We start from the raw sequence: 12,842 nt of genomic DNA, 5'->3' as shown, positions 1-12,842 counted from the left end.
GGCCCCAGGCTGAATAAATGGAATGTTAAGTTGCATTTGAAAATGTCTCTGTGTGTGTGTGTTGGCAAACATTTGATAAGTTGATATGCATCAAATAAACAGTTAATGTGGAGTTCTGAACACATCTGTTGCATGATACACGTGACTTCTCTTCAAACTCTGTCTGTCTGATGCCATTATGGAAGAGAGTGTTGAACTTTGCAGTGATAGCTCTGGAAAGAAATGCTGGGTTTAATTTAGGGAATTGCGTAAAATTAGTCTTCCGTATAATTGATTGGAAACAGACTGTGAAGATTTTGAAATGAGTGAGGATTTGTCCGCTATCCAATCTTGTCAGCCCACAAAATGCAGCATTTCATTCATTGCTGTTTAAGCTCAGTCATATATCCGATCTACAGGCCAGTCATCTGTCATTAATTATTGAGTTATTCAATTATTGCTTTGTGGCTTTGCGTTAATGATCTCTAAGTGGAAAATGATTTTCGCAATGTGCAATAACAGATAACTCAGTTTACTGTGCATTCATTGAATGGCTGTTTGTGTTATACAGTAAAGTTATATATAATCCGTCAAAATAAAATCCCTATCAGAGAGTTAAAGCTGCAATATGTAACTTTTCTATGTCGACCCGACCAAATTCACATAGAAATGTGTGTTATAGATCTGTCATTGCAAGCAAGTCTGAGACGCGGTAGATCTGTTCTATTGCGCTATTTTTATGCTTCCCGTTCTGAAGTTTCGTTTTACTTTTGGTTTTGTACACCAGGTTCAAACAGCTGAAAATACAATATTTTTGGTTAAGGAAAATATATTTCACACTGGTTTAGATGGTACAATGATTCTCTACACTATACTTGCTTGTTTTGTTACAAAACTGAAATTAGGTGAATAATTAGAATTTTAGCAACCAGGAAATGGTGGAGCGATTTCTGCATAGTGCATGTTTAACTATTTCAATCACTATTAAAACATACCATACTGAAAGCCTAAAGTTGCGGAGAGTATGGCGGTTCATATAGCAATGTGTCAGTTCAGAAAATACATTCAGAGTCAGAATATTCCTTGTCCTCTGAAAGCCCTTTAGACACTTGTGTTAACTGTGACAAGTGAATCCTCACTATTTGGCTGCAGAAGAGTCGACCACAGGCTTCTGTATTTTATTTGATTGAAGCATTAATGTAATGTTTGCAATGTATACACATGTAGGATTTTAATTTGAGCCAGTTTGCTACAGCAGGACAATTATCCTGCAGCAACAGGAAAAGTGAATTATTATGTGGATTGTAATTCATGGACATTTTTGTAAGGGTTGATACATTTTTCATAAGGGGAAATCAAGTCTGAAATTTCAAAGTGGATATTACAAACTTCAGAAGCCTTCTTAAACCTCAAATACACTACAAGTTTTAAATGTCCTGCATTGCAGGAAAGTTCTTATGCAACAGGGTGATCAAATAAAGATCCTACATCTGTATGTATCTGCCTTCCCAGGATCTCAATGACCAGTGAGAATGGGGGTGGCACCCTGACCATCCGTGACGTAAAGGAGGCGGACCAGGGGGCGTACACCTGTGAGGCCATCAACGCCAAGGGCCTTGTGTTTGGTATCCCTGACGGGGTGCTCAGCCTCACACAGAAACCAGGTATGTACTGGATAGGCTGATTCCCCATATAAGGCCAAAACACGAACTGGACTGAGCTGGCCTGGTTATGCATGGTCCCACCATATCTGCTGTAACCATGCTAGACAGGACAATTGGAAAATAAAATATCAGAGTCAGCATGGTAAGATTCGGGTTGGCCCCTGTAATGGGAATCAGGTACACTGTTTGTATACTACTCTCCTCTGGGATCAGCTGGATCATTTTAAAGGCTATTTCGTTACATTATTTTGTATAGGAAAATAACGTCCGTGTGAGTATATGAATTTCCTAAAATGGTTGATGTCTGTCTGCACTTTTTTGCCTGTTCTATGTCTGTATCTTCTATGTTACCTATTTGCACCGTGCTGTCTTTTCATCCAGTTTTGTCATCCTCTCTGTCATCGTCACCAGGAAACTGTCCAGACGGTCACTTCAGTGTGGAGGGACATTGTATCTCCTGCTTCTGCTTCGGCATCACCAAGAACTGTGGAACCACCGGCCGCTACCGCAACCAGATCAACCTGCGCTTCACTGACGAGGACGACTTCAAAGGTACCTAGACCACACTAAATACAAATGCCTGTATGAAATAAATACACATGACAAAGTTGATGGAATTTTTACATTGCTAAATATTTTGTGAAAAAGTCAAGACATTTGTAAAAAAAACATTAACTTTATTTAACTAGGCAAGTCAGTTAAGAACAAATTCTTATTTTCAATGACGGCCTAGGAACAGTGGCCTTGTTCAGGGGCAGAACGACAGATTTTCACCTTGTCAACTCAGGGATACGATCTTGCAACCTTTCGGTTACTAGTCCAACGCTCTAACCACTAGGCTACCTGCCGCGCCAACAGTTGATTGAACTGAACTTAAAAAAACGATTTAAGCTTAATAATTTTTTTTTGCATGCAAAATATGAATGTCATTACTGCTATGATAAAACTCTCTCTTACTTCATATGTCTCTCTCCTTATCTCCCTCCATAACACTCTGCCTTCTTCCCTAACTCTAGGAGTGAACGTGACGTACCCCTCTAGACCAGGCACCCCTCCTCTCTCCTCCACTCAGCTCATCATAAACCCTGAGGAGGAGGAGTTCCAGCTGGTCGACCTATCACGACGCTTTCTCATCCTGGACTCCTATTGGACGCTTCCCCGCCAGTTTCTGGGCAACAAGGTGCAGCATCTCTCCTGCTCTCCGTTTCTCCAATGGCTCAATGTGACACCATGTTGAAATTAGCTTATACTAGCAAGATAACTCCTATTTGAAGTTATATGAATTCTAAATGAAATTGACTTGCACATCTGAATGTTGGGTCAGAAAGTGCACCAGAAATGTTGAAGATTCAAAGGAAAGAAGCTACTCCACACTGCTTTTGACCATAATCTGTTTCAGCCTCACTGCCTTAGTGTGAGTTTCGCCAGAGTTACAGTATATAACAGTGTTGTTAATACAGAGACTGTATATATATTTAGATTGACTCTTATGGAGGCTTACTGAAGTACAAGGTGCGTTACACGCTGGCCCGCGGGGAGACTGAGCCTGAGGAGAAACCAGATGTGATTCTGACCGGGAATGGTCAGAGATTGGTCTACCGCAGGGGCAACCCCACCCCCTCCAGGGTGGTCAACAAGAAGGAGATCAAATTCACTGAGGTGGGTCTCAGTCCATCTTTCAACCACAAACAACATATCTACCTCACTTTGTTTCCTTCCTAGCCCATTTTTAGTAAAACAATGCACCCGTCTCTACACTCTTTGAAAAAAACTAGAACCTTAAAGGGTTCTTCAGCTGTCCCCATAGGAGAACCCTTGAGAAACCTATTTAACCTGTTCGTGATCCCTTCGCGCGCCAATCCCTTTAGCGGGATCGATTTGACAACATCCAGTGAAATTGCAGAGCGTCAAATTCAAACTACAGAAATATCAATATTCAAGATTCACGAAAATATAAGTGTAATACATCAAAATAAAGCTTAACTTCTTGTTAATCCAGCCGCAGTGTCAGATTTCAAAAAGTCTTTACGGCGAAAGCAGACCATGCGATTATCTGAGGACAGCGCCCCGCGTACAAACACGTACAAACACATGGAAATCATTTTCAACCAGGCAGGTGGCGACACAAAAGTCAGAAATAATGATATAATAAATGCCTTACCTTTGAAGATCTTCTTCTTTTTGCAATCCCAAATGTCTCAGTGACACAATGAATGGTCGCTTTGTTCGATAAATTCCTTCTTTATATCCCCAAAATGTCCATTTATTTTGCACGTTTGATTCAGAAATACACCGGTTACAACTCGCCCAACACGACTACAAAGTATCTAATAAGTTACCTGTAAACTTGGTCCAAACATTTCAAACAACGTTCCTAATCCAACCTCATGTATCCTAAAACGTAAATAATCAATCAAATTTAAGACGGGATAAACTGTTTCCAATACCAGATAAAAACAACGTGAAGCACGTTCCAGTTCACGCACACCAAACAGTAGAGTACACCTGGAGTGAAACTTACAAAGAACAGCCATACTTCATTTCTCAAAAGAAAAACATAGAACAATTTCTAAAGACTGTTGACATCTAGTGGAATCCATAGGAACCGCAACCAGGTTCTTATTAAATAGGGCTTCCCATAGAAAACCATTGGGAAATACTATGACCTCAAAATAAAATTCCCCTGGATGGTTTGTCCTCGGGGTTTTGCCTGCCAAATCAGTTCTGTTACACTCACATACATTATTTTAAAAGTTCTAGAAGCTTTATATTGTTTTCTATCCAAATCTACCAATTACAGTGGGGAGAACAAGTATTTGATACACTGCCGATTTTGCAGGTTTTCCTACTTACAAAGCATGTAGAGGTCTGTAATTTTTATCATAGGTACACTTCAACTGTGAGAGACGGAATCTAAAACAAAAATCCAGAAAATCACATTGTATGATTTTTAAGTAATTAATTAGCATTTTATTGCATGACATAAGTATTTGATCACCTACCAACCAGTAAGAATTCCGGCTCTCATAGACCTGTTAGTTTTTCTTTAAGAAGCCCTCCTGTTCTCCACTCATTACCTGTATTAACTGCACCTGTTTGAACTCGTTACCTGTATAAAAGACACCTGTCCACACACTCAATCAAACAGACTCCAACCTCTCCATGGCCAAGACCAGAGAGCTGTGTAAGGACATCAGGGATAAAATTGTAGACCTGCACAAGGCTGGGATGGGCTAAAGTCTGTCTCTTATACACATCTAGATGTGTATAAGAGACAGGACCAGAGAGCTGTGTAAGGACATCAGGGATAAAATTGTAGACCTGCACAAGGCTGGGATGGGCTACAGGACAATAGGCAAGCAGCTTGGTGAGAAGGCAACAACTGTTGGCGCAATTATTAGAAAATGGAAGAAGTTCAAGATGACGGACAATCACCCTCGGTCTGGGGCTCCATGCAAGATCTCACCTCGTGGGGCATCAATGATCATGAGGAATGTGAGGGATCAGCCCAGAACTACACGGCAGGACCTGGTCAATGACCTGAAGAGAGCTGGGACCACAGTCTCAAAGAAAACCATTAGTAACACACTACTCCGTCATGGATTAAAATCCTGCAGCGCACGCAAGGTCCCCCTGCTCAAGCCAGCGCATGTCCAGGCCCGTCTGAAGTTTGCCAATGACCATCTGGATGATCCAGAGGAGGAATGGGAGAAAGTCATGTGGTCTGATCAGACAAAAATAGAGCTTGTTGGTCTAAACTCCACTCGCCGTGTTTGGAGGAAGAAGAAGGATGAGTACAACCCCAAGAACACCATCCCAACCGTGAAGCATGGAGGTGGAAACATCATTCTTTGGGGATGCTTTTCTGCAAAGGGGACAGGACGACTGCACCGTATTGAGGGGAGGATGGATGGGGCCATGTATCGCGAGATCTTGGCCAACAACCTCCTTCCCTCAGTAAGAGCATTGAAGATGGGTCGTGGCTGGGTCTTCCAGCATGACAACGACCCGAAACACACAGCCAGGGCAACTAAGGAGTGGCTCCTTAAGAAGCATCTCAAGGTCCTGGAGTGGCCTAGCCAGTCTCCAGACCTGAACCCAATAGAAAATCTTTGGAGGGAGCTGAAAGTCCATATTGCCCAGCGACAGCCCCGAAACCCGAAGGATCTGGAGAAGGTCTGTATGGAGGAGTGGGCCAAAATCCCTGCTGCAGTGTGTGCAAACCTGGTCAAGAACTACAGGAAACATATGATCTCTGTAATTGCAAACAAAGGTTTCTGTACCAAATATTAAGTTCTGCTTTTCTGATGTATCAAATACTTATGTCATGCAATAAAATGCAAATTAATTACTTAAAAATCATACAATGTGATTTTCTGGATTTTTGTTTTAGATTCCGTCTCTCACAGTTGAAGTGTACCTATGATAAGTATTACAGACCTCTAAATGCTTTGTAAGTAGGAAAACCTGCAAAATCGGCAGTGTATCAAATACTTGTTCTCCCCACTGTATATGCATATCCTAGCTTCTGGGCCTGAGTAACATGCAGTTTACTTTGGGCACGCTTTTCATCCGGACGTGAAAATACTGCCCCCTATCCCTAAGAAGTTTTAAAGGGGATTCGACATGGAACCCAAAAAAGGTTCTACCTGGAATCAAAAAGGATTCTACCTGGAACCAAAAATATTTATCCTGTGGGGACGCCCGAAGAACCCTTTTGGAACCCTTTTGTAGGTCTTACATAGCCTATATGGGGTCAGTGGCTGAGATGTACTAGTCTGGGCATTTTGTATATGATCAGTTGTAAAGATGAAGCCATCTAGGCCTTTAATGTAAAGTATATGATCAGTTGTAAAGATGAAGCCATCTAGGCCTTTAATGTAGAGTATATGATCAGTTGTAAAGATGAAGCTATCTAGGCCTTTAATGTAAAGTATATGATCAGTTGTAAAGATGAAGCCATCTAGGCCTTTAATGTAAAGTATATGATCAGTTGTAAAGATGAAGCCATCTAGGCCTTTAATGTAAAGTATATGATCAGTGGCTAAAAGGTACTTGTCTAGGACTAACATGCATAGGTTGAATGTCTGACCTTACATGGTTGGTATGTGTTGTTGTAGGAGAACTGGCAGCACTCGTCGGGACGCCAGGTGTCCCGTGAGGACCTGATGATGACCCTGGCTAGCCTGGAGGCCATCAGCATCCGCACCGTCTACGACAACCACATGGTGAGCGTGGCGCTCAGCGACATCGTCATGGACACCACCACCGTGGAGTACAACATCCAGGGCAATGCCAAGGATGTGGAGGAGTGCAGGTGAGATCCCATAGATTGACTTCAGCTGAGGTTGGGATTTGGATTGGATGTAGTTTGTTATCGCCCCATACAGTTGCAGGCACTAAGAAAATGACTTAAACCGTGGGACCGGTTTTTGTGACATAATTTTTTTGTGCCTGCAGCTGTAGATATATTGTAAATAAAGTTGCATTGTATTGTGTTTGAAATGTAGGAGAGTTTCAGTTGTAATGTCTTCTATGGTGTGTGTCTGTCTCACCCAGGTGTCCCCCTGGCTACTCAGGACTGTCCTGTGAACAGTGCTCCACTGGCTTTGAGCGTGTGTCTGGAGGGAACTTCCTGGGATCCTGTGCTGGATGTAACTGTAATGGACACGCCAGCGCCTGTGACCCCATCAGTGGACACTGTCTGGTGAGAACTCCTTACAACATAATGTTATTATTATACTATTATAAAGTTGTATTAGCCTCAATGTTTTTTAGCTGTAAACAAATCTGTTCTAAGTGTTGAGAATGTGTACAAAAATTATTTAAACATGTGTGGTAAAAAAAATGCAAGTAGGATAATTGTTTGTAAATATTTTTACTAAACTGAGTTTTGTGAGATTTGTGTAAATGAGGTCCTCACGACTTACATGACTGGTTGGGTTTGGATTACAATCATGGCCACTTTCCCACTAACACGGGATGGTAACGCATAGGGAGAATTGTCATGCATGGATAAACAGCTGTGCTGATGCGCTCTATCCAATCATAGCAGCGAATCTCCAGACAATGACACAGAGCTGCCCACATCTTGCTGATGTGATTGATAGTGATCCCTCCAGTCTGCCACTGTTTTGAGCAAAATTAAAATGTATTTATTTACCATAGTTTGACAGCTTGCTGATGATGACATGGTCTCAGAAATCAGCACTTTTTCATGCAATTTATTTTACTTGAGAAATACTGCACCAAACACCATAGCTACGTAGATGTAAAATTGTGCGACTAAGACCTCCTCTGCAAAAACGTCAATATTAATTACAGATTATTTTATTTATCTTAAATGAATTCTATTTTGAAGAAGTTGTAGTGGCTATGTTGTTGCTACGGTGACTCAAGAGGGACAAACAACAGTAACTGCCAGGGAACAATAAAGCGATCATAACACACCCTTATCGAACAACACCCCTAAGACAAATCTCGTTTTTCTTTATGAGCAGCAGAAAAACATGCAGAATTGGTAAGTTCAGCCGCTCTGTAAGTAATGTATGGACAAGTGTGCATAATATACAGGTAGTAACTGAACTATGTTCCTCTCCCTTCCTCAGAGCTGCCAGCACAACACTGAAGGTCCTCAGTGTGACAAGTGCAGACCAGGCTACTTCGGTGACCCCAGACAAGGTCGCCCCGATGACTGCAAGCCCTGTCCCTGCCCATACACCGAGACGTCCCGCCGGTGAGGGGTCACCACACACACACACACACACACACACACACACACACACACACACACACACACACACACACACACACACACACACACACACACACACCCTGAGTGACAGACATGGATGGAAAGAGCAGGTTGACGTCCCTGTTGGGCGGATTCACTGGACTTTCCAGAAAAACACTGGGCTTAGTCATTCATTGCTGGTGTTGTCACCTTGTGACCTATGTTGCTACCCATTAACCGGCAGCTAATGTACATATTAATATAGCTAACAGTCTACTCCTGTGATTTGTTTGTGTCTCCCAGGTTCTCCGACACCTGCTTCCTGGACCATGACTCCCAGGCTACGTGCGATGCCTGCAAACCAGGCTACACCGGCCGCCGCTGTGAAAAGTAAGGAAGTGACATCACAAATTACATCACACCCCTTTACATCTGCACTGTCTTTAAATCAATGCCAGCTTTACTGTATATGGAATAGTTAGTTATAAAGGATAGTTATAAAAGATTAAGATGTTTGTGGGTATTTTTTTCTTCATAGGTGTGCACCTGGGTACCAGGGTAACCCACTACAGCCTAATGGCAAATGTTTTCCAAACAGTGAGTGTTCTGTTTTACATCAGTATCGGGATGGACATTGTTTTTAGGCTTGAAAGTGCCAGGAAAATGCTTTATTTGTATTGTTTTACCCATAGCCATGTGTACAGTATATGACTGTTTTTTTAGCTCAAGTGCATGCCATGCTTTATATCCTACTTTACCTTTAAGAGCCTCTGTCTTGGCCCAGTGTAATTATTAACATCAGTCATACCTGCTGAGGGGGGTGTCATCATCAGCCTGGTATGTGGAGGGGTTGGAGGAGCACTCCCAGGTACTGATTCATCTCTACTCCCTCCCTACCTATCTCTCCCCCCTTTCTCTCCTTCCTTCCCTCCCTCTCTCTCCCCTCCCTTTCTCCACGCCCTCCCTCCTTCAGCAAACTCAAAGTGTGATAGCAGAGGAACAGTGAACTCCAACAGCAGACCATGCGCCTGCAAGGTAACACACTACGCTGTTTTGGCTTACTGTACTTCATTCTTATGACCAAAGTTATTAGTAGGGCTTTAGATTAGATTTAGGAGTGACACTCTCAGTCACCAACAGTTTAACTCCATTGTCTACTCCAGTGGTCTCCAACCTTTTCTAGCATGAGAGACACTTTTAAAAAATGAAACGTTTCATGAGCTACACATTTCTTTCTAGCTTTTAAATAGCCACATTCTTCTCTTCTCCTCTCCCCTGCAACTCTTCCCCGGGTCCTTAGTGTACAAGAGAAAGTAGTGCACAGTGGTGGAAAAAGTACCCAATTGTCATTCTTGAGTAAAAGTAAAGATACCTTAATAGAAAATGACTCAAGTAAAAGTGAAAGTCACCCAGTAAAATCCTACTTGAGTAAAAGTCTAAAAGTATTTGGTTTTAAATGTACTTAAGTATCAACGTAAATGTAATTGCTCAAATATACTTAAGTATCAAAAGTAAAAGTAGAAATCAATCAAACCATATGGCACCATTTTCTTGTTTTTTAAATGTATTTAAGGATAGCCAGGTGCATGCTCCAACAGATCAGAGGCAGTAGGGATGACCAGGGATGTTCTCTTGATAAGTCTATGAATTAGACCATTTTCCCGTCCTGCTAAGCATTCAAAATGTAGCGAGTACTTTTGGGTGTCAGGTAAAATGTATGGAATAAAAAGTATACAATTTTCTTTAGGAATGTAGTGAAGTAAAATTATAAGTTGTCAAAAATATAAATAGTAAAGTAAAGTAACCCAAAAACTACTTAAGTAGTAGATCTACTTTAAAGTATTTTTACATAAGTACTTTACACCACTGGTAGTGGTCAATATACCTGGTCAAATAATGGTTAATAAACTCAAAGGGGGCCCCAAAAAGATCTGTGATTCGTTTCCAAAATTCTGTTATATTTTCCCATGTTATGTTTTCTCAGTTAAATTTTTCATGGTTCTCGATTTTTGTAGTTTTTCAAAATTACAATTGTTCGTAGAGAAAACAACGAAATTGGATGTTCTGAGTCGATGTCAATGCTTAAATCACATCAGAAGGTCTGGAAGAAAACAAACAAATAGATTTGAGTGCAATTCCCCTTTAGTTGCGCATCTGGCCCTTTAATTGCGCATCTAGCGAGTGAGGAATGTGCCTGCCTAGCGATGGTTCCATACAGCTTCTGTTCATTTCAGGGCAAAGTTTGCAAATAATAGATACAAGTGATATATTTACTCATCATATACTTCTGCCAGGTAAGCCTACTTTGCAGTTAACATTTAATTGAGAAGGTTTTGGGGAAAGTATTTCTGTCAACCCACGAGACGGTAATCACATCAACTGGCTACACACAGGGATAGACAAATGTGCACACCAGACAGACTGGGCTATATTGCTGGAAAATAATTGTCAGATATTGTGTTAAGTTTGGCTTTTTAAGCCAATTGTAGCGAAGCAGGGGCGGCAGGTAGCCTAGTGGTTAGAGTTTTGGGCCAGTAACCAAAAGGTTGTTAGATCAAATCCCAGAGCTGACAAGGTAAAAATCTGTTCTGCCCCTGAACAAGGCAGTTCCTAGGCTGTCATTGTAAATTATAATTTGTTCTTAAATGACTTGCCTAGTTAAATAAAAAAAAGAATGTCAATGTTGGGTTGATTAGATAGTAGCTAGGAACTTGCAGTGTCTGATACCGGTGTTATTTGTTAATGACAGTTTGCAGGGGAACATGTGAATTGCATGTACATTCAGAATTACTTGGACCTGTGCAGGTTTTACTGCAATTATAATATGATCATCTTTTATGATGAGCCAGCCAGTCAGTCAGTGAGTCAGATGCATGACAGATGTGTGTCTGGTATATGTGTGTGTTGTAGTCCAATGTGGTGGGGTCGCAGTGTGACGAGTGTAAGAGCGGCGCCTTCCACCTGACAGAGGAGAACCCAGAAGGCTGTCTGCAGTGCTTCTGTATGGGCGTCACCAAGCAGTGTGCCAGCTCCACCTGGAGCCGAGACCAGGTCAGTGGCCTGGCCGTACTAATACTACTCACACCAGTCAACACACACTACCTCTATAGGGAACTTAAGACATCACAAAATGCAAGGAATGGTCAAGCACATCCTAAACCACAGCAGTGCATTGAGTCTGGCTTAAGTGCACTTGAACCCTTTTCGCTTGGATTCTTGAGCACCGAGAAGATACGAAGATGTTGTATCTAAAGTGTGTGTGTTTGTATCCCCCAGGTCCGTGGAGGTGTGAATGGGCAGCTGTTCTCCCTCTCCAACAGTGCTAACTCCAGGACTATCACAGACGGTATCACCCAGAAAGGCTCCTCAGAGGTGGCATACCGCTCCTTCTCTGACATCCCCAAGGACATCTACTACTGGGTCCTACCAGACAGCTTCAGAGGAGACAAGGTGAGAGGGGGGAGACAGAGGGAGAGGAAGGAGAGAGAGGACTAGGGGACTAGGGGAGAGGAGGAAGACAGTGGTTAGAGGGGGAAGAGAGGAGACTAGGGGAGAAGGAGGAAGACATGGGTTAGAGGGGGAAGAGAGGGGACTAGGGGAGAGGAGGGAGCATGGGTTAGAGGGGAAGAGAGGAGACTAGGGAGAGGGAGACAGCGGTAGAGGGGAAGAGAGGAGACTAGGGGAGAGAAGGGTGATGGGGAGACAAGTGGGAGGGAGGGACGAAGTGATTAGGAGACAAGATGAGAGGGGAGGGACAAGGGAGAGGGTGGGGGAGATGAGTGGTGGTCTTTATGACACTTTGTTTCTCCACTAGACCATAGGACAGGAGAAACTATCATCCACCGTATTTTGATTTAGCGTGGGAAGTAAATGTGGTCAGGCTAGATTTCACCGTCCACATGCTCTCTCAACATGTGAAAACTAAGGCCTTACATGGCTACCTAAACAAGAGAAGCTCTCTGCTTGATGATCCATGACCCAGCTAGCCTTATAGGTGAAATACCTTTCCACCATCGAGTGGAGTTAAGAGGTGGGTTGTTCAAGAACGTCTGTCTCTGACATCTGACATGTTGTTGCAGGTGACAGCCTATGGCGGAGAGCTGCGCTACACTGTGCGCTATGAGCCCCGGCAACGCTCCCTGGTATTGACGGACAGCCGGATGTGGTTCTCCAAGGCAACAGCATCTTCCTGGAACACTTCTCCCAGACAAAGCCCCTCCCCCGCGCACCTACCACAGTCACTGTCACCTTCAGAGAGTGGTGTGTCATTGTTGTGTGCGTGTGTGTATGCGTGTTTTTTTAAACTGATCATAAACAGTTTGTTTTCATTAAGATGTAATACAGGTTGTCTTTGTGGATGATTTTGTTTAGATTACGTAATTAGATTACCATTAACTCCATCGCTAATCCCAATCCTTTTCTTGAATATAATCCCGCTCTAATCTGAGTTTGCCTATGCAGAACTT

At 42.5% G+C, this 12,842-nt stretch overlaps 1 protein-coding gene across 1 annotated transcript in view; it reads left to right on the top strand.

Annotated features, from left to right (window-relative positions):
* LOC111976306 (basement membrane-specific heparan sulfate proteoglycan core protein-like) overlaps positions 1-12,842 on the top strand; it is a 196,821-nt gene that overhangs the window by 99,512 nt on the left and 84,467 nt on the right. Inside the window, 14 exon segments of the mRNA XM_070448017.1 lie at positions 1,492-1,643; positions 2,055-2,195; positions 2,660-2,823; positions 3,123-3,302; positions 6,764-6,960; positions 7,203-7,350; positions 8,252-8,379; positions 8,680-8,766; positions 8,915-8,973; positions 9,350-9,411; positions 11,287-11,427; positions 11,653-11,826; positions 12,456-12,516; positions 12,519-12,640. Coding sequence (XP_070304118.1) covers positions 1,492-1,643; positions 2,055-2,195; positions 2,660-2,823; positions 3,123-3,302; positions 6,764-6,960; positions 7,203-7,350; positions 8,252-8,379; positions 8,680-8,766; positions 8,915-8,973; positions 9,350-9,411; positions 11,287-11,427; positions 11,653-11,826; positions 12,456-12,516; positions 12,519-12,640 — 1,816 coding nt within the window.

This window comes from Salvelinus sp. IW2-2015, linkage group LG17, assembly GCF_002910315.2.
Source record: "Salvelinus sp. IW2-2015 linkage group LG17, ASM291031v2, whole genome shotgun sequence".
Taxonomy (NCBI): Eukaryota; Metazoa; Chordata; class Actinopteri; order Salmoniformes; family Salmonidae; genus Salvelinus; species Salvelinus sp. IW2-2015.
The sequence above is the reverse complement of the archived record's forward strand: the minus strand, read 5'-3'. Positions and strand labels throughout refer to the sequence as shown.